Consider the following 26,022-nt stretch of genomic DNA (forward strand, 5'->3'; position numbering starts at 1 on the left):
TCCTCTTATTTCTTACCATGGTGTAAAGTACTTTTTTGTTCCCTTCACTGTCCTCTTCTAACATTCTTGTCCATTTTTCCATCCACTTCTTCTTCTCCGCCCTTACTATGGTCTGTGCCGCTTTCTTGCTTTCCTTATATTTTACCCTAGCTTCCTCTGTTTGGGTCTGGAACCATTCTCTGAAGGCTTTGTTCTTTCGAAGTACTGCCTCTTTACATATGTTGTTCCACCATGGGGTTTCCCTACTTCTCCTCTTTGTGCTAGTTCTTCCGCACACAGTCTCAGCTGCCTCAACTAGAGCCCTCTTAAAATCTCCCCATTCTTCTTCCACTGTTCTCTGATCTTCCTTTGGCAGCTTCTTCCTGATCAGTGTCTGGTGCTGGGTCCTCTGTTCATCCTCTTTCAGCATCCATGTCTTCAATCTTTTCTCCTGTATATCTGTTGCCCTCCTATCTCTTTTCTCTCTCAGGGTGGCTACCAACAGCCGATGGTCACTGTCTAAGGCCTCAGATGGAATGACCTTAACATCTGTGAGGCTGCTCATCATCTGCCTATCCACTAGTACATAGTCTACTACTGAAGTTTGGGACCAGTCCCCACTGTACCAAGTTATTTTGTGATTACTTCTCTTCTTGTACCAGGAATTTGCGATCGCCAGCCCATTCCTCTTGCAGAATTCCAGCAACAATTTTCCTTCTCTATTTCAGTTCCCCCAGCCCTCTGATCCCATTATCTCCTCGAATCCTTTCCTGTCTGTGCCAACATGTGCATTGAGGTCCCCTATTATAATCTGATTTCCTCCATTTAGCTGCTTTTGCATGTCATCTTCAAATTCCTCCTTCTCCTTTTTTGTACACCCCACCTGTGGGGCATATGCTTGGATGATTTCAATGCTTTTTCCTTTCACTAGTACTCTGGCTTTTATCATTCGATCATTGATACCTTCCACCTCCTCCTGCAGACCCTCTCTGACCACTATTGCCACTCCATTTCTTCCCCTCTCATTCCCTATCCAGTACAGTTTACATCCTTTACTTAGTGGTTTTTCACCAACTCCTCTCCACCTAGTCTCAGCAAGTCCCAAGATGTCCAATTTCCTCCTTTCCATCATTTCTACAATTTCTTCTAACTTCCCAGTTAGAGTCCTTACGTTTAAGGTGCCCAGTCGTAAACCTTCTCGTAATCCTTTTCCATTGCTTGGTCGGTTTCCTTTAAATCCGTTCCGTGATCCGAGGCATGTTCCCTTTTTAAAAGCAGTTGATTTATCCACTACTGGCTTGCTAGGCCTATCGCAGCTTCACCAGAGCCCCGTTAGCCATCACGTTTCAGGGTTCCCATAGGGCCTTCTCAGCTACCGTAGAGGTCCTGGGGCACACGAAGTCCCTGCTGTACATCACAGAGGGCATATCATTTATATAAATAAGGAACAGGAGTGGCTCCAACACTGATCCCAGGGGCACCCCCTACTTGACCTGTACCCCAGTCAGACCCCACATCACAGCCATTCTCAACATTGTGAATAATGTCCTTTTGATGTCTGTTGCTCATGCAAGAGGTGAAACAATAGTGAGCTACTCCCTATATTCCATAATGGTCCAACTTCTGGAGCAATATTTTGGGAACAACAGAATAAAATGCCTTCATTAAATCAAAAAATATGCTCAGCATTCAAAACCTTTTGTTTAACCTATCCAGTGCCTCAAAGAGAAAGGAGAATATAGCATTTTCAATTGTTAAACAACTTCTAAAGCTGAACTGTACATTTGATAGCAAATTGTGCAATATAAAATGATCAATTATCCTTACATACACAGCCTGTTTAATAACCTTAGCAAACACTAATGGCATATAAATAGATCTAATGTTGTCTACATTATACCTTTCACCCTTTTTACAAAGAGGCTTTACTACTGAGTATTTTAATTGTTCGGGAAACTGACCATTCCTAAAAGAAAAATTACAAATATGGTTAAATACAGGGCTAACAATTGCAGCACAGTCCTTTGATATTCTGTTAGGCACTCCATCATGTCGGTGAAAGTCCTTAGTCTTCAGTGATTCAATTATTGACTCAATCTCTCCCTTGTCTGTATCACAGAGGAGATTTTCAGACATCAATCTCAGAAAGGCATTCTGCCAAAGAAGTTATGTGATTCCCCGTAGAAACTAAATTTTTATGTAATTCACCTGCAGTGCTTCAAAAATGATTGTTAAATGCTGTATATATATCTGATTTGTCAATAACAGAAATATTTTTACTATGATCTGACTTTGCATCATCGACCTTGTGCTGCTGACCACACACATCCTTCACAACTAACAATTTTATCTGTGAATCAGCTATTCTATTTGCATACCATATACTCTGTCTTCCTAATAACATTTTTAAGCACCTTAAAATATTGTTTGTAATGGGCTACTGTAGCTTGACTGAATACTTCTAACATTTTGATATAATTCCTTATCCCACTAGTCAGCCACCCAGGCTGCCTGTGACTGCTAGTACCCTGTTCAGAACGTTGTAATGGGAAGCAACTCTCAAAGAGCATGAGAAATTTGTTAAGAACAGCATTATATTTATCATCTATGTTATCGACACCATAAACGTACTGCCATTTGTTCCTTGACAAGGTTTAAAAAACTCTCTACTGCTCTTGGATTAACTTTCCTACATAGTTTGTAATTATATGTGACATTCGTGTGAGTACAAAAGCCTTTTAGTGTTAAAATTTGTGCATCATGGTCTGAAAGGCCATTCACACTTTTGTTAACAGAATTCCCATGTAGTACTGAAGAATGAATAAAAATATTGTCTATGGCTGTGCTACTGTTCCCCTGAAGCCTAGCTGGAAAAAAGGCAGTCTGCATCATATCATATGAATTTAGGAGATCTACCAACATCCTTTTACTTGCACCATCATATACAAAATTTATGTTGAAGTCACCACACATAACTAATTTCTGGTACTTCCTGCAAAGTGAATCAAGAACTCTCTCTGGCTTGGGCAGAAGTGCTCTGAAATCAGAGTTAGGGGACCTATAAACAACAACAATTAGAAGTTTAATTTCACTCAATTCAACTGTCCCTGTGCAACATTCAAATATCTGGTCAGATCAGTGCCACGATAGTCTATGGGCTCAAATGGAATACTGTTTTTTTACGTATATAGCCACTCCCCCACCCTGCAAGGGACTCCTTGAAAAACAGCCAGCTAATCTGTATCTTTGTAAAGGAAGCCTCTGAGTTGTCAAATTATTTAAGTGGTGCTCCAATATACCAATAATTTCAGAGTCAACATCTATAAGCAGTGCACTAACTTTATCTCTAATACCTCTTACATTTTGATGAAATACGGTAATTCCTTTACTTGGAAATATGTCCTCTGAAGGTGATCCCTTAGTTAGTGGGACTTCCTTTAAGTAGGTATACCTATCAGCTGACTTCAGTCTAAAAAAAGGTGCAGCTCTCACACCAACTACTACAGGAATTTTTCCACAAGTGATCCCACCGCCATCAACTACACTGTCACACTGGACAACACTGTAATCCTATCAAAGACAGAAAAAGACTTGAAAGTAAAATTGAACAGAACTGACACTTTCTTAAAGGAGCTTATACGATGAGTATCTACAAAATCGAAACAAGGGTAACGAAATGAAGTCAAATTAAATAATGTGATGCTGACAGAACTAGAGATATACAGTCATTAATTGCAGAAGATGAGTTTTGCTGTTTGTATAGGAAACTGACCGATGATGGGCAAAATAGGAAGGCTATAAAATACAGACCTGCAATAGCATGAAAATACAGTTCCAAAAAAGTAACTTTTGTTAAGAGTGAATAAACAGTTATCTGTTAGGCAGTCTTTTCTGAAGTGTAGCCTTCTACAGATGTGAAACATGGAAGATAAGTAATAAAATGGATGATAATAGTGATTGATGATGAGAGATGAGAAGCACTTGAAATATGCTACTACAGAAGAAAGCTGAAGATTGCAATTTTAGATCAGATTACTAGTGATGACTGAATTAAATTTGGCACAACCTGACTACAAGAAGAAGTCAGTTGACAGGACTCATCAAAAGCAATGCGAAATTGTCAATTTGATAATGGCATAAGTGTGGCTGAGGGGCAAAATTTGTCAAGGGAGAAGACAACTTCACTAGAGTAATCCGGTTAAAATGAATGTTAGTAGCAAATTATTGTTTACATCATGCACTACTGGTCAGCTGAAAGCTATGCTCGCCAAGAGAAGTGAATAAACAACCTTTGTCTGTCAATATGTGTTACAGCCTTTTGAGGAATTGTATCTTGTGCACCTGTTTCATTGATAGTGTTCTAAGTAACTACAAGTCTCTGCAGTTCATAAGAGATATGTAGCTGCACTTACTGGAAAGAGAGCCCACTGACCACAATGCAATCCATTTAGTACCACCACAACAAATGTACTATCCATTCTACAAAGGTAATTACAGATATACTTAACAGAAAACTTTGAAATTGTTAGAGTGATCATTTGTGAAATATAGAATGGCCTACATCTTGCCAACCTTAACGCTTCTGGTCTTTTATCTGTGACGAAAATTAAATTAAGAAGCCTACAAGTAAAACCAAAAATCCTGAAGACATGATGTGCTATACAACACAGGCCATTGCTGCCATAAGGTCCCTTGAAATTCAGCATACAATGCTGTCGGTCCAGCAGTCTGAGCACTTGTTAAACAACTGTATTAATGAAAATATGATCTGTGCCAGAGTTGCATGTTTGCTTACATTTGGTACAGTAGAACAAATGTTCTTCTCCTAATGGTGGGGAAATGGTTTGCAGTACTGTTATCTTGTGTACATGTGGATTAAGTGAAACACGTGTTGTCCCATTAAAAACCCCTTTGGACACACTTTCTGATGCAAGTGAATAAAACATGTAATTCCATTTCTTAAAGTCAGTGTAATAATTCAGCAGCTATAAACATTAAAAATTACTGAAGTCAGAAAATTCGCCATATTCTCTGCTATATCTCAGCTAACACCACAGCTCGCTAAATTTGCCCATTCTGGGTAGACTTGGGATTGGCATCTCCTTGTCATCTCACCCTGCATACTAGCAAAGTTGAAATCTTATTTTTGAAGTACAATATATTCTTTATTTTGTCTGTATTCACTGTTTTTCAGTGTTATGTTGAAATTTAAAATATGCCCATGAATTACATTACATTTATTGATATTGCAGATCATATTTATTCACATTATTAAAAAAGATACCATTCACAGTAGTCCTATTAAATCTAGTTATATGAAGAAAAACATAACTTGACAAACACTTTAAATTTCTCTTCTGAGACATTATGCAGACAATTCTTAAGAACTTCACTATAGTGTGAAATGAAGTCACTGGAGTCTAAATTAGACCATGGGAGATAAACTACCTTCAGTGCCACCACACACCAGACATTTGACAATGTACACATATCCTGCAAGGAAGTAAAACTGTTTTTCCACTAAATTGTGGATTTGTATCCCTTCAGAAGTCTTATAATATCAGCATTAACAAAGTTCATTATCCCATGGCTGAAACAAGAACCCAGAGCTACGAACACAGACTTAGTAAATGGATCTGTGGCCAAAGTAGTGGTTAGTCTAATCTGAAGATGCAATCCAGAGTGTTCCAGTGTTTACTTCTCCCCTGTCTGAAGTACTGGGTGATCAAAAAGTCAATATAAATTTGAAAACTTAATAAACCACAGAATAATGTAGATAGAGAGGTAAAAATTGACACATGCTTGGAATGACATGGGGTTTTATTAGAACCAAGAAAAAAAAAAGTATTGCTAGACGCGTGAAAGATCTCTTGCGCGCGTCATTTGGTGATGATTGTGTGCTCAGCTGCCACTTTCGTCATGCTTGGCCTCCCAGGTCCAGACCTCACTCCATGCAATTATTGCCTTTGGGGTTACCTGAAGTCTCAAGTGTATCGTGATTGACTGACATCTCTAGGGATGCTGAAAGACAACATCCGATGCCAATGCCCCACCATAACTCCGGACATGCTTTACAATGCTGTTCACAACATTATTCCTAGACTACAGCTACTGTTGAGGAATGATGGTGGACATATTGACCATTTCCTGTAAAGAACATCATCTTTGCTTTGTCTTATTTTGTTATGCTAATTATTGCTATTCTGATCAGATGAAGTTCCATCTGTCGGACTTTTTTTGAACGTTTGTATTTTTTGGTTCTAATAAAACCCTATGTCATTCCAAGCATGTGTGTCAATTTGTACCTCTCTATCTACATTATTCCATGATTTATTCAGTTTTCAAATTTATACTGAATTTTTGATCACCCGGTATATCATTCATCATACTTCTCAAAATCTTACTGGTGGGATCAACATAAATTCTTCACCCCCTCCCCACAATAATGAAGCAATCTTCACTTTTAACTTGGAAAACAGGTAATCATTTTATCTGCCGACATCATATGTCATAATATTTTTGCTCAACACATCACTACAAAAAGAACGGTTTGGGGAGTTCATTAATGTGGTGCATCAATTAAACTACATTTTCTGAAGTATGCACATAGAAATAATAAAATGACCAAATATGGCAGCCTAGGCTACCCCATTGGTTGAGCACTAAGAGTTAATGTTATATTTGTGGTCTAGAAGTTATCAACTTTATACTTTTATGTATTTAACTGTAGCCTTCAGTTCCTACAGTCAGAGGATAAATATGTTTATATTGTGGGAACCTCTGAGTATGTTTAGTTGAATTATTGGGTAACTCATTGAAGAACATACATAGTGAGGTGATAAAAGTCATGGGACAGTGATATTCACTTGTAAAGATGGTGGTATTATCACATACACAACACGTAAACTGAAGGTGCTTGGCAGAGTTGTCATTTGTTCTCGGATGATTCATGTGAAGAGGTTTCCATAGTGATTATGACCCCACACCGAGAATTAACAGATTTTGAATGTGGAATGGTAGTTGGAGCTAGATGCTTAGGACATTCCATTTTGGAAATCATTAGGGAATTACATATTCCAAGACATATGGTGTAAAGGGTATGATGAAAACACCAAATTACTTACATTACCTCTCACTATGGCCATCGATCTTCACTTAACAAATGAGAGCAGCAATGTTTGTGTACTGTTGGTGCTAGCAGTCAAACAACACTGCATGAAATAACCACATAAATCAATGTGAGATGTACAGCAGACATATCTGTTAGGACAGAGCAGCAAAATTTGGTATTAATGGACCATGGCAGCAGACAACCACTGTGAGTGCCTTTACCAACAGCACGACATTGCCTGCAGTGGCTCCCTGGGCTTATGACAAAATTGGTTGGACCCTAGGTGACTACAAAACCGTAGCCTGGTCACCAGACTACAATTGTTAATGAGTGGTTTGAAGAACATTATGGACAATCCAAGAAAATGACTCGTCCAAGGCATCGGGAGAGGCTTAAAAAGCCAAAGCTTATTCCTGTGAAGGGAGGACCCTTGGCGAAGCCAAAGGGACATCACCACCTGACACACAGCAATGCAGAGATCATCAGAGGGAATAGAGGTGCTCACAGGCTGAAGTAAGAAGACTGCAGCCTTGGCAGCAGCATCAGCGGCATCGTTTCCTGGCAGAACGACACGATCGGGGACCCACAGAAACATGACATTGGCTCCACGAAGAGTGAGCAAATGACAGATTTACTCGACCTGCTGCACTAAGGGATGAGTGGTGTACAGTGCACAGAGACTTTGGAGGGTGCTGAGTGAGTCTGAACAGAGGATACAATCGGGAAGGCTGTGTCACCGGATGTACTCCACAGCCTGATACAAGGTAAAAAGCTTGGCTGTAAATACTGAGGAGTGGGCTGGAAGCAGATATCAAAAGACACGGGCACCAATAATGAATGCACACCTGACCCTACGGTCAGTATGTGAGCCATCAGTGTATACAAAGGTACTATCACTAAGTTCCATGCGAAGGTCTTGAAACTGGAGGCGACAGAGTGAGGCTAGAGTAGTGTCCTTAGGAAGTGAATTAAGGCCAAGGTTAACATGGTCTGCTTCACGAACCCAAGGTGGTGAAGGGTTCACGCCCACAGGGAAAACTGAAGGTAGCATGAAGTTAAGCCACTGTAGCAAGTGGCAAAAGCAGATGCTAGGAGGTAACAGGGAAGAGGGACAAGCCCCATACTAATGGTCTAAGGAGCCATCAAAGAAGGAGGCATTGGAAGGGTGGCCACGGATGGCAGACAAATTGCATGCATACCTGCTGAGGAGAAAGTCACAGCAGTAGGATAGTGGTAGTTCAGTACACAGACTCTCAACTGGGCTGGTGTAAAATGCATCTGTGGCCAAATGGATGTCATTATGGTGGATAGTGTTGAGACGGCATAAAAGGGATTGGCAAGCAGATGCATAAACAAAGCACCCATAGTTGTGTTTCGAATGGACAAGGGACCAGTACAAACGCAGGAGGGTGGTTTGATCAGCACCACAGGAAGTGCCATTGAGGACACGGAGGACACTGAGGGACTGTGTACAGCGGGCTGCCAGGTAACAGACATGGGAGGACCAAGAGTGTTTCCTATCGATCATGAGACCCAGGAATTTCGTAGTGTCAACAAACAGAAGGGCAACAGGTCCAAGATGTAGAGATGGTGGGGGAAACCATATGCACCACCAGAAATTCAAACAGACGGTTTTGTGATTAGAAAAGTGAAAGCCACTGTTGATTTTCCAGGAGTAAAGACAATCAAGACCTTGCTGAACACGCCACTCAGTGAGACAGGTCCATGGAGACCTGCGATAGATGGTAAAATCATAAACAAAAAGGGAGCCGGAGACACCCAGTGGGAGATAGGCCACAATAGGGGTAATGGCGATAGCAAAGAGGATGATGCTCAGGACGGAACCTTGAGGCACATCATTTTCCCGAATGGTATCTGACAAAGCAGAACCCACACACACCTTGACTATTTGGTCTTGTAAAAATGCTCGAAGAAAACAGGGTAGGCATCCACGGAAGCCCCACGTGTAAAGAGTACGGAGGATAACAGTTCTCCAGCAGGTCTCGTAGGCCTTCTGTAAATCGAAGAACACTGCCACAGTCTGGGATTTCTGCAGAAAACCATTCATGACATGGGTGGACAAAGTAACGAGATGGTCAACTGCAAAATGCTGCGCTCTAAATCCACACTGTGCATTTGTGAGTAAATGGTGAGTTTGAGCCCCTACACCAGCTGGGCACGAATCATACATTCCATCACTTTGCAAACGCAGCTGGTAAGAGAGATGGGGTGGTAGCTGGAAGAAAGGTTTTTGTCCTTACTGGGCGTAGGTATGGGTATGACTGTGGCTTCACGGTACCATCCAGGAAATGTGCCCTCAGCCCAGATGCGGTTGTATGTGTTAAGCACGAAGTGCTTGCTGCAAGAGAGCAGAGCTGCAACATCTGAATGTGGATAGCATCTGGCCTTGGGATGGAGGATCTAGCTCCCTCATAGTGAAGGTGGCATTGTAACACTCACTATTGGGAGAAGAGAAGGGTACCACCCCAAGCACCTCCACTCGTTTCCTATGGATAAAGGCAGGGTGATAGTGGAAAGAGCTTGAAACTTATGCAAAATGGCGGCCCAAGGTGTTGGAGATAGCAACAGGATCCACAATCCACCTACTGTCAGGCTGGAAATGGGGAAATGGATCTTGGTTCCAGAGAGCCATCGAAGGTTTGCCCACACAACAGAGGAAGGTGTGGAACTGGTAAAAGAACTAGTGAACGAAATCCAACTAGCTCTTTTGCTATACCAAAGAACGACAACACTTCACACGCATGTGTTTATAATGAATGCAGTTTTCCAGCGTAGGTCAGTGGTTACAAACACGGAGAGCACATCTCCATGCGTGAATTGCGTCACGGCATGCCTCAGTACACCATAGGACTGGGACACGATGTGGTGAAGATGAAGTGCGAGGAATGGAACGTTCTGCAGAAGTAAGGATAACGTTTGTGAGGTAGTCCACCTGGTCACCACAACTGAGGAAATCTTGTTCTGCGAAGGTCGCCAGGGAGGAGTAAAGCTGCCAGTCAGCGTTAGTAAGCTGCCATTTAGGTATGCATGTGGATGGGGAAGGAGTCAGCAGACGGAGAGCACACGGGAAGTGGTCTCTCAAGTAGGCGTCAAAAAGAATGGACCACTCAAGATGAGGGGCACTCTAGGCAGTGCACAAGGATAGTTCCAAATAGGAATAGGGGTGCAAGGAGTCAGAAAGGAAAGTGGGTGCACCAGTGTTAAGGCAGAAGAGGTAGAATTGGTTAGGAATGTTAGCCAAGAGGGCTCCTCTCTGGCAGACCCTGGGAGAACAGCAGAGGGGATGATACGCATTAAAGTCACCAGAAAGCAAAGGGGTTGCTGTGATGCTAGAAGCAGACATAAATCCTCTGTGGGATCGCAGGCCATGAATGTTCCATAGGAGGGCAGTCATGAGGAGGAAGAGAATGTCTGCGGAGGGACAGCCGGTGGAAGGTCGCTACTACAGGGCTCAGAAACAGGAGGATCCTGCTCCAAGGGGTGTACAAAAGCATCGGAGTGCTTGTGCGGTTGGTTGGTGGAGTCCAATGCCAAAAAACAAATGGTGGTGTGCACCAGCGAGACAAAGGCCAGCCGGGCTAGGCGACCACGTCAAACAGAATCTTCGAGTTGGTGAAGGGGCAGACCGTTTGTCTTTAGCGGACTTCTTTGAGCACTTCTGCTTAAAGGAAGACTTGGGTGTTAGTTGGCTGGAGGGATGGACGAAGTCTTCCCACGAGTACTCCTCCTGGCCTTCCTGCCTGCCAGTTGTGTAGTGGGTAGCTTCGCCTCATGAGGTGAGAGTCTGATAGTTTGTTGCACAGCAGGACTGGGGTCAGTGATGCTACTTTGACACTGGGCAACTTCACAACCTCAGAGCCAAATTTGAGGTTGCATATCTGTGTAACCATGTCGTTCATGGAGGGAGGGGTAACAAGAACTGAACTGTAAGTGCCTGACAGATGAACACAGAGCTTGTGGCTAGCCAGCAAGCTACTGGGTAAGGCACTTTTTCCTTTACCTGAATCTCTTGAACAGCCTGCTCGTCGAGATACACAGAACAATCCTGGGAGGAGGCGGCATGGTCACCATTGCAGTTGATACAGCAGGGAGGAAGAGGTAGACATTCGCTCTTGTGTGCACCCCTGCCACAGGTTACACATATGGCTGGGTGTCGAAAAGATGTTCTAGTGTGATTGAACCAATGACACTGATAACAGCGCATCGGATTCAGAAGGTATGGCTGGACTGTGATGATTTCAGCTGGCTTTAATCTTGGATGGCAGCACCACCCTATAATAGGTGAGGAAAAGAGTGCGGGTGGGCTCCAAAGAAGAATCGACCTTTTTCATGACATGATGGATGACAATGATGCCCTGATCGGAGAGGTAAGATTGTATTTCAGCCTTGATCAGACCGTCAAGAAGCCCGGTGTAAACTACACCACAGGAGGAAATCAAAGTTCTATGTGCCGTGACATGAACAGTGTAGCCGTGGTGAAGTAAGGCAGCAAGAAGTAGTTGTGCTTGAGCATCAGAAGCCGTCTCCAAAAGCAAAGAGCCATTCCGTAAATGAGAGCAGGATTACAAAGGGCCAACAATGGCAACACCTTCCTAAATAATAAACAGATTAACTGTGGTGAAGGACTGACCATCCTCAGTACGTGATACAACAAGGAACCGCTGTGCAGTGGGAAGGGTCTTCAAATCAGAACCCTAATAACGTTTTCGTTTCGTTGACATCGATGAAGAGGATGAGTGACTCATCGCGAGGAAATCCCCCATGATTGCAACATCTCCAATGGCATGCTCCTACTGGGGGGCTCCTACACAAGGGGGCACACCCACCTTAGGTGATTGTTCACACCTCAGGTCACACCTCCCGAACACATGACAGAGGGACCAACGGGAGGTTACAGCTCAGTCAGTCACCCCTCCCTGGGCCTGGCTTGTATCAGGGGATACATGTGAACCCTACCTGTCGACCTGGGGCTGGGAATTACGTGTTACACAGTCACCTTTTACATGTTAGACATGTGGTCTAGCTTTCAGGAGCGCACAGGGAAGAAGAAGAAGAAGAAGAAGAAGAAGAAGAAGAAGAAGAAGAAGCAGAAGAAAAGAGAGAATCCTCAAACACCGAAGCAGAGGAATGGGAGGTGAAAGGAAACAAAGAAAGGAAAAAGGAGCCACAAAGAAAGGAAAAAGGAGCCACAAAGAAAGTTGAGACTGTTTGCAGGTCAGCAACAGAATGCAGAGCATTCCCCATAATACCCCAGAAATGTTCCCCAAGGGAGAGGAAAAAGAATAGCAAAAGGATAGACATGTAGCACAGAAGGTAAAAAGGGCTGCCAAAGGCTGGGGCTCCGTGGTAGCCAAGTATGAACCTGCCAAAGAGTGGCTAGCCCCCGGGAGGGGGGAACAATTTGAGAGCCCCCACCAACAATTTTGTTTATTGAAGATAAAATTACTGTAATTGCCCTTATCCATAAAAGTAGAAACAATATTACTTCTTAATGAGTGAAAAACCCTATTGCAAGTGACTTAATTATATTTGTACTATTTGGAAAGTAAATGTTGAAATAGGACTAAGTCCATGTCCATTTCTGGTTTAATTTTGACTTTCATAAATTTTGGTGATCACATAATTCATATATAATGAAGTAATTACTATTGAGAAGAAATAAGCTGTTAACTGTTTCTATGAGAACTTGCATATACTATTTATAACTGCTAGCATCACTGTACCACTTGTCTGATTATAGTAGAGTTCACTGCACTTCATTGGGTAAGACGTAATAGTAGCTTTCCTTTATCTCAACTCTATACAGATTATATAAAAGTAATGTTCAACATTAGTATGCCTAATTAGGCTGGTGACAATTTTTATTTCATTTAAGCAAACTTGGTTTCTTAAAAAAATTTCCAAATTTCAATCTTTAGCTTTCTGGTTTCCTCCGTAGCACTGAATTCAGGTTCAATAAGACAAACCCATTAGGTAACTCATGGTCAGTTTTACTTAAATCCTCCCAGAGGGTAACATTTACTGCATCGTAATAACATATTTCGTAATACACATTGTATGTTAATATAATACGCGGTGCAGTATAGAGTTGTACATTTTCAGATGTTCTGCTGTGAAATGTTCATCTGAATTTGATAATAATAATGGACAATGTGCCATACCACTCTGCTGTGGTGGATCACGCTCTAACAACAAGGAGGCGAAAACTAAATATTTTGCTCTGTGCACAAAGAAACATTCTATCAGATAAAGTTGAACTTGGCATGAATAAACCATAGTTAATGGATCTTGCACTGTAGAAGCCAAAACCTCCACAATACAAAGTCAACAAACCAGTTAACATTAAAGAGCATAATGCAATCAAGGCTTCTTCCATATCATGCTCATTTGAATCCAGCTGAGCATATATGGGTCCAGGTGAGAGGTACTGTGGCAGGAGACACCAAGTAGTTTGGGCTCATTGAGGTTGAAATGCAGAAAAAAAGAGCCATTGCCAACTTTACCCCACAGTAATGATACTGAGTTGTCAGCCATTCAAAGAAGGTAATTGAAGAGACATGGATTTATGGACTGCTGAAAGAACAGATGGAACAGAGAGTCAGTTCAGTCAGCTCCAGTGCCAGTTCCAGTTCTGAGGGAGACAGCGATGATTCTTCCCTTGGTTTCACTTAACTACACTGTAAATGTGAGTACATATGAAAAATTAATTGATGTAACTGCTCCGTTTAGTATTGTATTTCTTTACGGCCAAAGAATGTTTGCTTGGCAGCTGACTATAGGTCATAACCTAAGATAGGCATTGTGGTGTTGCTACCCCTTGGAAACTATGCTTCCCTGCACTCTTTCTTCACCAAATTTCCAAAAGTTGCAACTTCTTTTAAACACACTATAGTAGTTTACTGCCTCTTTATTTCTGTTTTGCACAGTTCATCTGATTATAGCTTAAACCTGTTAATGATACCATGTGTGTGACATGAGGCTTAACTATATAATTCAAAATTTATATGACAATCACTATTTCCCCAGTTCACTGTGACTAGTCTGTGTACATATTAGCACATTTAATAATTTTCCCTGCGTGGAAACCTTTTACCACAAACTCACAAATACAGAGACTCACTGACCAGGTAAGAACCCAATGAATTTGCTTACAACACATTAATCGAAGATACTGAAATGCATAGTCTTCTTCAAACAATGTGAAACTTCTGATAGGAATATCAAAACTCTAGAAAAAGATAGATTGCTACTAACGTAAAGATAACATGTTAAGTTGCCAACAGGCAAAATTAAAAGAGATTTACACTTAAGCTTTTGGCCTCAGCCTTTATCAGAAAAAGAACTACTTTCCAATACATATAAAATTGAATTAAAAGTCAAATAGTACATTGCTCTAACACAACAGTTTAAGGCTCAAAGTTTTAGAGAAGTTCGATAGACTGTGCATAAATAAAGTTTTGTATGCTAGTTACAAAATACAATAAGGACCACTGATTTGAGGATATCAATAAGCTAATTAATAAAGATTATAGTCAATAATGTGGTGCAGTTTAGTTGTAATCACTGTCTTAGACACAGTACAGATATCTGACAGCCTCACAGGCATGGAATATGCCAGACTGGTGTCTACCACCAATGGTTTAGCTGAAATTATCTTCAGAGCACCCTGAACATTACAAAAATTCCAAATTGTTTCTTGGATTGAGCCCTTTTTTGGCAACAATTATTTTGCTTGATGTTCAGATTCACAACTTCACAGGCACCATATTATTGTCTTCAATTAGTGAATCTCACTAAAGTGTCTAAGGCTTCCATAGTGTCAATCCCAGATATGTTAATTGCAGACATTTTGCCATAATCACTGTCAACTTCTGGTGCCTCCTGTGACTTCAAAACACTTTTATAATATCACATCATCCACTCTCCTTCAGTAACTGAATTTCTACCTATGTCAATCAATTTTAATTTCACCTGAAAAAGCACTCACTTCATTCGTAGACACAGAATTTATCATTTGTACAATTTCAGAGCAATCAGCTGTAAACTACTTATCATTTAAATTGCTTCCCATCTCTGTTTCTTCAATCATTTTAGACCATAGTTCACTCATAATACTGTTTTGGTTCTCACTTTTTCCAGTCTGCTTATGATGACCAGTTTTTTGTGGCTTGTCAACATCACGTTTGTGTTTTGCTGCTTTAGGTGCACTTTTGCTCTGTTTGGAAATTTTTCACTGTACATACAAACATTTTACTGCGATGTAGTCTAACTGACAGTCATACAAGTAGCTGAATATTAACACAGCACAATGACTTCATTAAATAATGAAAATACCACAACGCTGATGCAAACATAAGTACTCTAAATTTAGGTTTAGTGAATGAAGAATCACTGATACTGACAAAGCCAGTAATGCAACTGGCTTATCTTGGCAAGACTATAATCACACAGTTAGGCAAACAATTATTGCTGAAAAGGTGTCACGCCATGGCAAAAGACCAGACGCATGTTGGACTATTGGGTTCACTGGATTATAGAGTGCCAAATTATCATGATCTTACTGTAACTGATATCGACCTGTGACAGTGAAAATATGATTACATATATTGTTACAGCTCTGTTGAAATTCTACTCATAACAGTCAGCAAATAACTCAAGTGGAATAATACAATACTACAAAACTTCTAAGGGGTATAAACGATGCTAATTTCACTGTAATGCATTCTTTGTATTCCACAGTTACCAAATGACATATTTTTACTTCATATGCAATCCATCTGTAAAATGTGAATACTTAAAAAAGTCTCAATTTCTTCTGCTCCCAAATTTAGTACTGAATCCTCCTTAATATGATCAGTGGACCCCGAGGCTATAAATGGGTCTGCCAGATACTGACAAAAGAAAACAAAACCTCTGATTATGTACATACAACATAGCTCTCAATATTTCATTATGAAGATGATCACACTTTTCAGTGACTCATCTCTTATTCAAAGAGTAATTTAATAAAGCTAATTTTTTGATCAGATATTTTAGTACCATACGCTGTTGAGCAAACTCATCAAACCATCTGTTTTGTAGTGTGTGGATCCATATCTGCAACACATTACAGCAGTATTTCTGGATAGCTAAGATTTGACAATTTCTTGGTAGGTTTCTGCAGGTATATGGCACTAGATGTGCTAGAATTTAGCTCATGCAAATCCCTTGAATTACTGGCTGTTGGTTTGTGGGTTCAGATTAGCATGTGTTCCACAGATGCACATCAGTTGGATGTGATGGGCAAGTCATGAATGTGCATTCACTGTAATACTCTTCAAACCACTGCGGCATGATTCTGGCCTTGTGAAATTGACAATTACCCAGCTGGAAATATGTGATTACCATTAGGAAAAACAAAGCATCAAAGGAACCATGTTCACACAATTCACAGTAATCGTAATGCATTCGGTTACTACTAGAGGTTCAATGATACCCAAGGCAAATGTTTCCTTTAGTAGCCCTGTGTCCACAGCACTGCGCATTCACTCTCATGGTGGGCAGTAGCTGTAGTGTTTGCCTTATCTGTGTATATCCAAATGATGCCGTGCTGTACTGGTCAAAGGGTAGGAGGAGTTAGATTAGGAAACGATATACTTAAAGTAGTAGACAAGTTTTGCTATTTTGGTAGCAAAATAACTGAGAATGGCAAGAAAAGCGTTTCTCAAGAAGAAATATTTGTTAACATTGAACACACACACAAGTGTTAGAAAGTCTTTTCTGAAGGTATTTATCTGGAGCGTAGCCATGTATGAAAGTGAAAGAGGGGTGACAAACTGTTTAGACAAGAAGAGAATATGAGCTTTTGAAATGTGGTACAACAGAAGAATGAAGATCAGATTAGTAGATCACAGAACTAATGAAGATGTACTGACTCATATTGGGGAGAAAAGAAATTTAAGGGACAACTTGACTAAAAAAGGGATTGGTTGATAGGATGCATTCTGAGACATTAAGGGATTACCAATTTAGTACTGGAAGGAGATGTAGGCAGGGGATGGAGGGGAGGAGGTGGGCTAAAAATTGTAAAGGGAGACCCAGAGATAAGTACAGTAAGAAGGATTCAGGATTCAGACGAATGTAGGTTGCATTAGTTGTTCTATAATGAACAGGGTTACACAGGATAGAGTAGCTTGGAGAGCTGGGTTCAAAGCAGTCTTTTGACATACCACCACCACCACCACCACCACCACCACCAGCACCACGGATAACATATAATGCACAAGGATAATGAGTCATGGTAACTCTACAAAAATACTAAAAATTACTGATATTGTAGGTTAGAATGGCTATCCATCTATGATTTTTTAACTATATGCAGCAATTACATTCCATGATTGTCTTGCTGTACCTCAAGCATAAAACAACACTGATTTGAAAACTTACACTATGTTCAGAGAGACTCACATTCAATTTCAGTCCTGGATCTTCCTTTGTGTTGTAAAATGGAGCCTCAATTTTTAATGGATCTTGAAGTAACTGAAAAAGGAGAATAATTTTACCCATTTAAAGTTTGCATATAAAACTCTGTAACAACTGTATAACTATTAAGAGTGATGGAGAGGTTTGTCTTCAACCACACCTCACACAGAAAATTACATTGCTAAAAAAGCAGTAATCATCCAAATAGAATAAATTTTCATTCTGCAGCAGAGTGTGCATTGATTTTAAACTCCCTGGTAGATTAACACTGTGTGCAGGACTCTTACTCAAAAGTAAGACCTTTCCCTTTCACAGGCAGGTGCACTATCAGTAGAGCACTTGCCTGTAGAAGGCAGGCAAAGGTTCTAGGTTTCTTAACTTGCATGCATTACACTTCATGATTTGGATAGCTCCCTGGATTGTTTATATATGCTTAAGACAACTTTTGCTATGGTCTAGACTTTGGCTCCTGTTAGCAGTTTACTTTGTCAAGAAGATGAAAAAATGCTTTTTAATTACAGTGAACAGCCGAAAGTAGCCAACAGTGTGGAATGAAACATTTAGTTTCAAATAAATTGACTGCCTCTGTGGAAAGGATCAATAAAAGCCAAAATTTCTTTAGCAAACCAACAAAAACAACTTCACTGTTCTGCAAAGTGATTAATATTTGACTGCCAAAATGCTGAAATAAAATAAAATGAGGAAACTAAAATCAATATGATATTTTAGACTTCCATTATTATGTGAATGCATTGTAATTCATTTCATAGCTCCTGACCAAAGAAATTCATTTTTTTCCATTTAATGTGAGAGCTGTAAGTGAAGAAGAAACAGTAAAATCACCCTGGCAGCTTCGGTGTGCCAGAAAAAATTTTCAAGTAGCTAGAAGCTACTGCTCCTACATGAATAAACTGAGCATGTGCATGAGCCCACTCACAACCACTCACGCGAACCTAACAGTCACACTGATTGGAAGCTGTTTGTTATTATGTTGCATAGTCTTCATCCCGAAGCTTTTGACGCATTTTGCTGTTGGCAGACACTTGTGTGTACACTGTGTGTGTGTTGTTGTTGTTGTTGTAAATGGCACATTTCCTTTGCAATGTTTTATTTTGGTTTTATCCTCTTGTTTATGTTTTATTGCTACAGTATTATTCTGCTGCAGCAGGATGCTGTAAAGTCCTTTGTTAGAGCATCAGTTCTTACCAGCCTTAACTACAAAATTTTAACTGAGAACTAAAACAATGAAATATTTCCATAGTCCTAAAAAATTCCTAGGTTTCCTCAGATGAAAAAATTCCAGGATTTCCCAGTTTTCCCAGAGTGAATACAGCCTGTATAATATAACTGGCAGAATTTCAAGCCTTGCATGGAACACTTGCTGTGTGAAAATGTTCTGATCACATCACAAGTGCCATGCAGTTTGAGTCTGATGGTGTAGCTGTCAGCTTATGGGCTTCAGACCTGCCAGTTCTGTCAGGGTTGTTCCTTAGCCATTACCAAGGTGAGAACAAAAGTAAAGTACGATTTTTATAGGATGGGACCTCTTTAAATCTAAAAACCGTGCTGAGCAATACAGCAGTACAACAGGTCAGCTATTTTAACTATCTGAAATGTGATATCACATACAAACATGACAAAGATACAGGTAAGAAAGTAACAAAATTTGGAAACTACATGTAAAAGCAAACAGGTACTTCAGAAAAAAAGACAGAGAAAATAACATGAAGGAAGTTTTAGAAAATGATGACCATCCCCACATTACCCCGTGGAGGCGAGTCATTAGTCATTTACAAATGACAAGGCAGTAAGATCCAGGCAGTGCAATGGAATTCTTTACACCCACAAATGGCTGTATGAGAGAAGATATTACGACAGAATTTAAAATGTTTAACACACAAAACAAAATTGATGACAAAGAGGAAAACTGAGTCGATATCTTGACACAATGAACAGTGGCAGACAATATTACAACATCAGAGATTATAGCCCAGTAGGTTGACGAAGCTGGGGAAAGCCAAGGAAGAGTGAAGGCCTAATACTCAATGCACAAAAGAAGAAGTTGTTTATAGTGCATTTAAAATTAGTTGTGACTTTTGACAATTCAGTATGGATTGAGTGGAGGGGTGCATAGTTGCTAGCATGGATGATGTCAGCAGGCAAAGGTAATGTCAGGCCTGCTTGGCACATAACCTGTCAGCTGCACATCTGGTTGATCTGTAATCTTTCTCGCACATCTTATAGCTTCATTTGTCAACTTTATGATTAATTCCCTATCACTTCAAGAAAGGTCACAGATATTGTGATATTTCAGTATAAGTTAAATTACTGCAAGAAATTCTTAAAGTTTGCAAACAAACATAGGGGGTCACTATGAATTTGCATTTGATTTGTGTTAGGTCATATTATGCTGCATATGAAATTTATATAACATATTGAATTATTCTTTGAACCTCTGAGAAATTGCTATTTATCTCCAATGTCAAGTAAATGGAATGTTAGTAAAGGTCTCCATCACCAACGCACATGCCAGTAAAAATGCCAGAATGAAATATTCATAAATCCCTTGTATCTCATAAATGGTCTCCCCCTCAGGAGACACCACCTTAATGAAACACCATCCATGTGGGCGAGAGGTTTGTGTGATCCAATGAAGTGGAGGGCTATACCAGCAGTAGTGTAACTACAAGCAGGGCCTCCCAAGCTGGACAGATCTCCATAGAGGATCCAGATGAAGTGTGTCTCACAATGTCCCGCCTAGTGTCCTGTCCTATTCTATCGTGGCCCATCCTATACTCTCCCTTTCTTTCCTTTTCCTCCCTGTGATTGTGTGGCAGCAGGCACAGCCCCCTAATGTGGACAGCAGAAGATCCTTGGAAACCATGACAACATTGATGCACATAGGCCTTACTGCAAAGGCATGGACAGCATTCTTTAGTTGTGCTGAAGACAAGCTATCTAGGGGGTAATGTCCTGAAATAAAACCTTGGCAGGTGTCCAGGCCATGAGGTGGCAGCCCCACCTGGACACTCAGGTGCTGTGGGCTGATAACCCACACCAACAAAAAACACGCATCACAGAAACTAACAGGAGAAACAGCTGGATGGATCTTAAGGATATGACCTTTGGCTGAAAAGGAAAACCCGTATTGGTTTTTGGAATGTAAGGATGTTGAGAGAGGCAGGAAGGCTAAGAGAGGCTGAAAACCAGATGGAGAACTACCGACTAGATATATTAGGACTAAGTGAAATAAGGTGGCCAGAATCTGGGGAGTTACAAACACAAATTGGTGGACTGCTGCTGTACGCAGGTCAGACAGGTGAGGACGTGATGTGTAGGAATGGTGTAGGGCTCTTACTATCTAAAAGCAGCAAGAAGAGCTTACTGGAGTGGAAACCAGTCTCAGAATGGATAATAACCACATGCTTTAAAACAAATGTGTGATATGTCACTGTAATTCAATGCTAGACACCTAATAAAATAGCTAAAGGAGAATTAAAAGATGCATTTTATACAGAGCTTAACGGAGCCCTTAGACAAACAAATTCTAGGGCCCTAAAAACTTTAATGGGTGACTTGAACACAAAAGTTGGTTCAGAAAATGAAGGGCTTGAACATATCATGGGTGTGTACGGTACTGGGATAAGGAATGTAAATGGTGAACTGCTGATAGACACATGCACTGAACATGACCTAGTCATTGGAGGCACATTGTTTCCACATCGTAACTGCCATAAGAAAACGTGATCTTCTTCAGACCATGTTACCGAAAATCAAATAGACCACATAGTCATAAGCTGCAAGTTCCAACACTCTCCGTTAGATGTCAGAAACAGAAGAGGAGCGGACGTTGGAAATGACCACCACCTAGTTTTGGCAGAATTCAGACTGAAAAAAGAGGCAAACAGAACCAAGATCAGTCACAGGAGCAAGAAAACAGATCTAGCAAGGCTAAAAGACCAACAGATCAAAGAAACATTTGCTCTTGAACTACAAAACTGATTCCAGATCCTCTCTGAAGAAAACTTTATGGAAAAGGGAATTGAAACATGTTGGGGAAAAAAAATCAAAGACAGTTATTTAGATGTGATAGAAAAAATCATAGGATGTAAGGCAAATTTATGGAAGGAACGGACCTCCAATGCTACATCAGATGAGATCAGCCACCGGAAAGAACTAAAACTTAAGTTAAATCTTTGTATGACAAGGGTGCAGAAGAGTGAAGCGCATAAAGAATACACAGAGAGATAAAAGGAAATGGAAAGATGAGCAACCAAAATTAGCAGAAGAGGCATCAAGACAAGGAAATATTAAAGGGTTCTACAATACAACCAAATGGTTGTCAATGAAGAACTTCAGATATGAAGGACCAGTTAAGAACAAGGATGGGGTGATGCCTACCACTCAACAGGCACAGCTACAGAGATGGGAGGAGCACTTCAAGGAACTGTTAAATTTTGAAGACAACCATGATGAACAGGTAAGAGATGTTCCAGAGTAAGTCGAAGAAGATCAAGATATAAATTTGCAGTGTCCCAAAATGGACAAAATTAGGGTTGCTTTGAAAACCATAAAGAATACAAAGGCTCCAGGCCTAGACAACATAGCACCACAGCTCTTAAAAGCTGATATTGAACATACTGTTAAGATGCTCTATCCCTTGATGAAGCATATTTGGCTTGAAGAGAAATCTCCGGAGTGGAAAAATGGTTTGGTCATAAAGCTCCCAAGAAAGGGAAATTTGTCAGACTGTAGCAACTGGCATGGTATTACATTGTTGTCAGTGCCAGTAACATCATCACCAGAATTATTTTAAACAGAATTAAAGGGTCTCTTGAAAAGTGACTGCGTAAAGAACAGGCCAGTTTTAGGGCACAACACAGTTGTATTGATCTTATTAACACTCTTAGGATAATTTTAAAGCAAAGCGAAGAATTCCAAGCAAACATGTACCTGGTATTCATTGATTTTCAGAAGGCCTTCGATTGCATGAAACAAAGTGCTCTGGCAGGTGTTGCAGAAGTATGGGATACCACAGAAGATCTTAAACATCATAAAATATCTATATGATGGTTACAAACATTGCATACTCCACAAGGGAAATGTGACAGAGCCCATGAAAGTAATAACTGGAGTCCGGCAGAGTTGCATTTTATCACCAACACTTTTTCTACTTGTTCTAGACTGAGTTATGTGAAGAGTCACAGCAGGCAGGAGACAAGAAATCCAGTGGGAGATCCATGAATGTCTAGAGAATTTGGATTTTGCAGACAACACAGTATCACTAGCCTAGCTGACGGATATGCAAGCTACATTAAACTTGCTGAAAGAAGAAGCAGAGACTGCTGGCCTCAAGATAAATACAGGCAAAAGAAAGGAAATGATAGTAAATTCAGGGAACATCGGAGGTGCCACTGTTAATAGAGGAGCAGCGGGTGGAGACTGTCAACTCATTCCTGTATCTTGATTGTATAGTGATGGAATATGGTGGAGCTGGAGATGACATGAAAAACCACATTAAAAAGGCATAAATTGTATCCAATACAGAAAAACAGAAATATCACGTACAAAACAAAAATCCGTATTTTTAATACAAATGAGAAGGCTGTCCTTGTGTATGCCAGTGAAAGCAGGAAAATGGATAAGCTTAATAAATAGATGTCTCTGACACATCATGAATATCTGGTGGCCAGAAAAAAATATGTAATGAGGAGCTCTGGCAAATAACAAACCGAATACCTATAGAAGACCAGATGTGAGAAAGTGGTGTTGGTTGGGGCACACCTTGAGATGGAACCATCGAGAAAAAAGCATTGGAATGGAATCCCCAGGGAACAAGGAAGAGAGGAAGACCTAAGGGCACATGGAAGAGGACAATGGAAGGGGAAGCAAAAAGAGTTGGCAAAACCTGGGCAAAATTGAGGCAAATGGCCAAATACAGAGAGAGATGGCGAGTTCTCCTGGATGCCCTATGCCCCCATAGGGGCCAAAAGAATTAAATCAAGTCAGTCATAAATGGTCTGAGATATTAAAACAAGCTTGGGAGATGATAGCATGCAAAGAGGAGAGTATTTTACCATATGGTTAATATCTGAAATTGCCACATATACTGACATAAGTGAAGAAGCTGCACATTTACTTTTATACTGAGAACTGGCTTTCTTATGACTACTGATATGTCTCGCCCTCAGTTGCTTGGTTAATAACACACCGTTTTAGGATTCTGTTACCATTTCAATTGCCTTACAATGTTAGTGAGATGTGTATCTGTAAACTATACTGTGTTTAGGCAAAAGAAGCAGATGTTAACACAGCAACAAGAGAAGTACCATATTTCTCAAAACTCGTCACGGTCCATGAATCCAGCTGTCCTCAACTACATTCTTGATATGCCTGATAACGTGAGACCAGTCCGATATAACATTTGCAGTGACTTCTCTTGTCAACATTTCAACATCACTGAGTATAAATTTCTTGTTGTTTTTTTGCCACATTACTTTTCACCTAGGACCATATATTCCCAGCCGGATTTAAATGAGCATAATATGGAGAAAGACTGATTAAACAATGTCCAAACATTAGCCAGTTCACTGACCTGTTAGCATGGAGTTTCTGGCTGGTACAGCACTGAAAGTTCCATTAACTCCACCTTACACAAGATGGGTTCAACTTTATCCAATTGAATATTTCTTTGTACACTGAGAAAAATAGCTGCTTTCCTCTGCTGTATTGCTGGGACTTTATCCATCCCAACTGAACGGTATTGTGCATTGTCCATTACTATTGTCAAATTTGGAGGAAAATTTTGCAGCAGAACACTTCACAGCTGGTGAACGAGTTCTTGGGTGATCACTTTTACTGTGAATCTCATGTTCAGACATGCTGCAATGTTATTATTAATGCAACGGCAGCACGGAACACTTGTTTACAATACCTGACAGCTGTAAAACACTTCACTGCCAGAAAGTATCAATTTACAATGAGAGGAAATGAATGTAGGTGCCTCTGATGCGTGACACCACATGGTACTGTTTACCCATGGTGTGGCACCATGGGCGCTTTACCAGCTGAACAGCTAACCATTGGTGCTACCTAGGCAATGGCACACAGTGAGCCAAACGTCAAAAGTTGCAACTGGTTTTAAATGCACTATAGTGTAAACTGTGTATGATCAAAATAACATTGGCTTTAGGGACCAACTGAATGAGGCATTGCAGTTGTTAAGAACTCATACTCTGGAGGATGGAGTTTGCTCCATCTGTCCATCTTTCTCTAGGTTTTCCTAATGGAGGAAATGATAAATGTAGAAATGAAAAAAAAAGAGTAAAAATATTTAATGAAGGAAAAAACAGAAATGAAAAAAAGAATAAAGTAAATTTAATGAAAACAAACAGAATTGCTCCGCAATTTAAGTAAATACCTTGATAACAAGGATAATGAAATAAATTGAAGCACATGACATTGCAAGGGTTTATTAAAATGTAGAAGAGGGGACAAAGAAAAGAAGCCTACAATAGTGCTGTAATTTTAATGGTAGATAATACTTTGGTGTATATTATGAAAACTGCCACATTGTTGTAAAAGTGGGTATTATATAGTATCATGCTGATTCAGATGGTGATGTGAATGATAAGAGTGTTGAGAAGGGTCAAGATTCACTTTGGGTTTCCGGACATAATGGAGTATTTTCAAGCAAAAGCATTCATATCTTGAATTGTACTTTGTCATCATTTTCACAGTATATGATGAATTCTCATTCTTGCTCTGCCCACTAATCAAACCTCCCATGAGAATAACAACTGACTCAGTCAAAGAAGTGTCTGTGGATAGTTTACTTGTCAAGGCACTGGTCAAATACGTAGGAAATCACTGTTCAGGTTCAGGGCATTGCTGCAACTATCATGCATCATTTTATTTAGACATCAACACAATCACGTGTAGTTCTTATTTTTGTTTGTATATACAAGAGTGTGCTAAAAAGTAATGCCTCCAACTTTTTAATTCTGTTTGCAGTATCGGTCGAGATACTACATGTCACGTATATTACTCGACTGAGTAATGTGCACAGGCTTTTTCGCTCTGCTGACCCAAATTGGAACCATCTGCTGCTAGAGGGCTCTGGATTGTAGCATGTAACATGAACATGTGTAGCTTAACTATGTTGGTGCGTGAGGAGCAGCGTACTGTGATCAAGTTTCAAATTCAAAGAGTCTGCCCATACATGCACCACCCTGTCCTTCAGCATGACAATGCCAGGCAAGACATGAGGGTTGCAATGCCTGCAACAATCCGACAGCTTAGGTTCACTGTCATCAATTATCCTCCATATACTTCTGAGTTGGCCCCATCCAATTTTCATCTGTTTCCAAATCTAAAGAATACCTTCGAGGACTTCCATTAGATAGTGACTGAAGCAGTGAAAGCAGAGGTGAGGTTGTGGCTCTGTCAAC

At 40.4% G+C, this 26,022-nt stretch overlaps 1 protein-coding gene across 6 annotated transcripts in view; it reads right to left on the bottom strand.

Annotated features, from left to right (window-relative positions):
* The window catches only part of LOC124720058 (zinc finger protein 708-like), a 367,802-nt gene that overhangs the window by 336,584 nt on the left and 5,196 nt on the right, over nucleotides 1–26,022 (bottom strand). For 4 of the 6 annotated variants that reach the window (XM_047245325.1, XM_047245326.1, XM_047245322.1 and 1 more), the window contains 2 exons: nucleotides 17,558–17,629; nucleotides 15,910–16,002 (listed from right to left, as the gene is read on the bottom strand). In XM_047245325.1, the coding sequence (XP_047101281.1) occupies nucleotides 15,910–16,002; nucleotides 17,558–17,629 (165 nt within the window). The remainder of the gene's footprint in view (nucleotides 1–15,909; nucleotides 16,003–17,557; nucleotides 17,630–26,022) is intronic. The other 2 variants (XM_047245324.1, XM_047245323.1) reach the window with 1 other exon arrangement.

Source organism: Schistocerca piceifrons, chromosome 11 (assembly GCF_021461385.2).
Source record: "Schistocerca piceifrons isolate TAMUIC-IGC-003096 chromosome 11, iqSchPice1.1, whole genome shotgun sequence".
Taxonomy (NCBI): Eukaryota; Metazoa; Arthropoda; class Insecta; order Orthoptera; family Acrididae; genus Schistocerca; species Schistocerca piceifrons.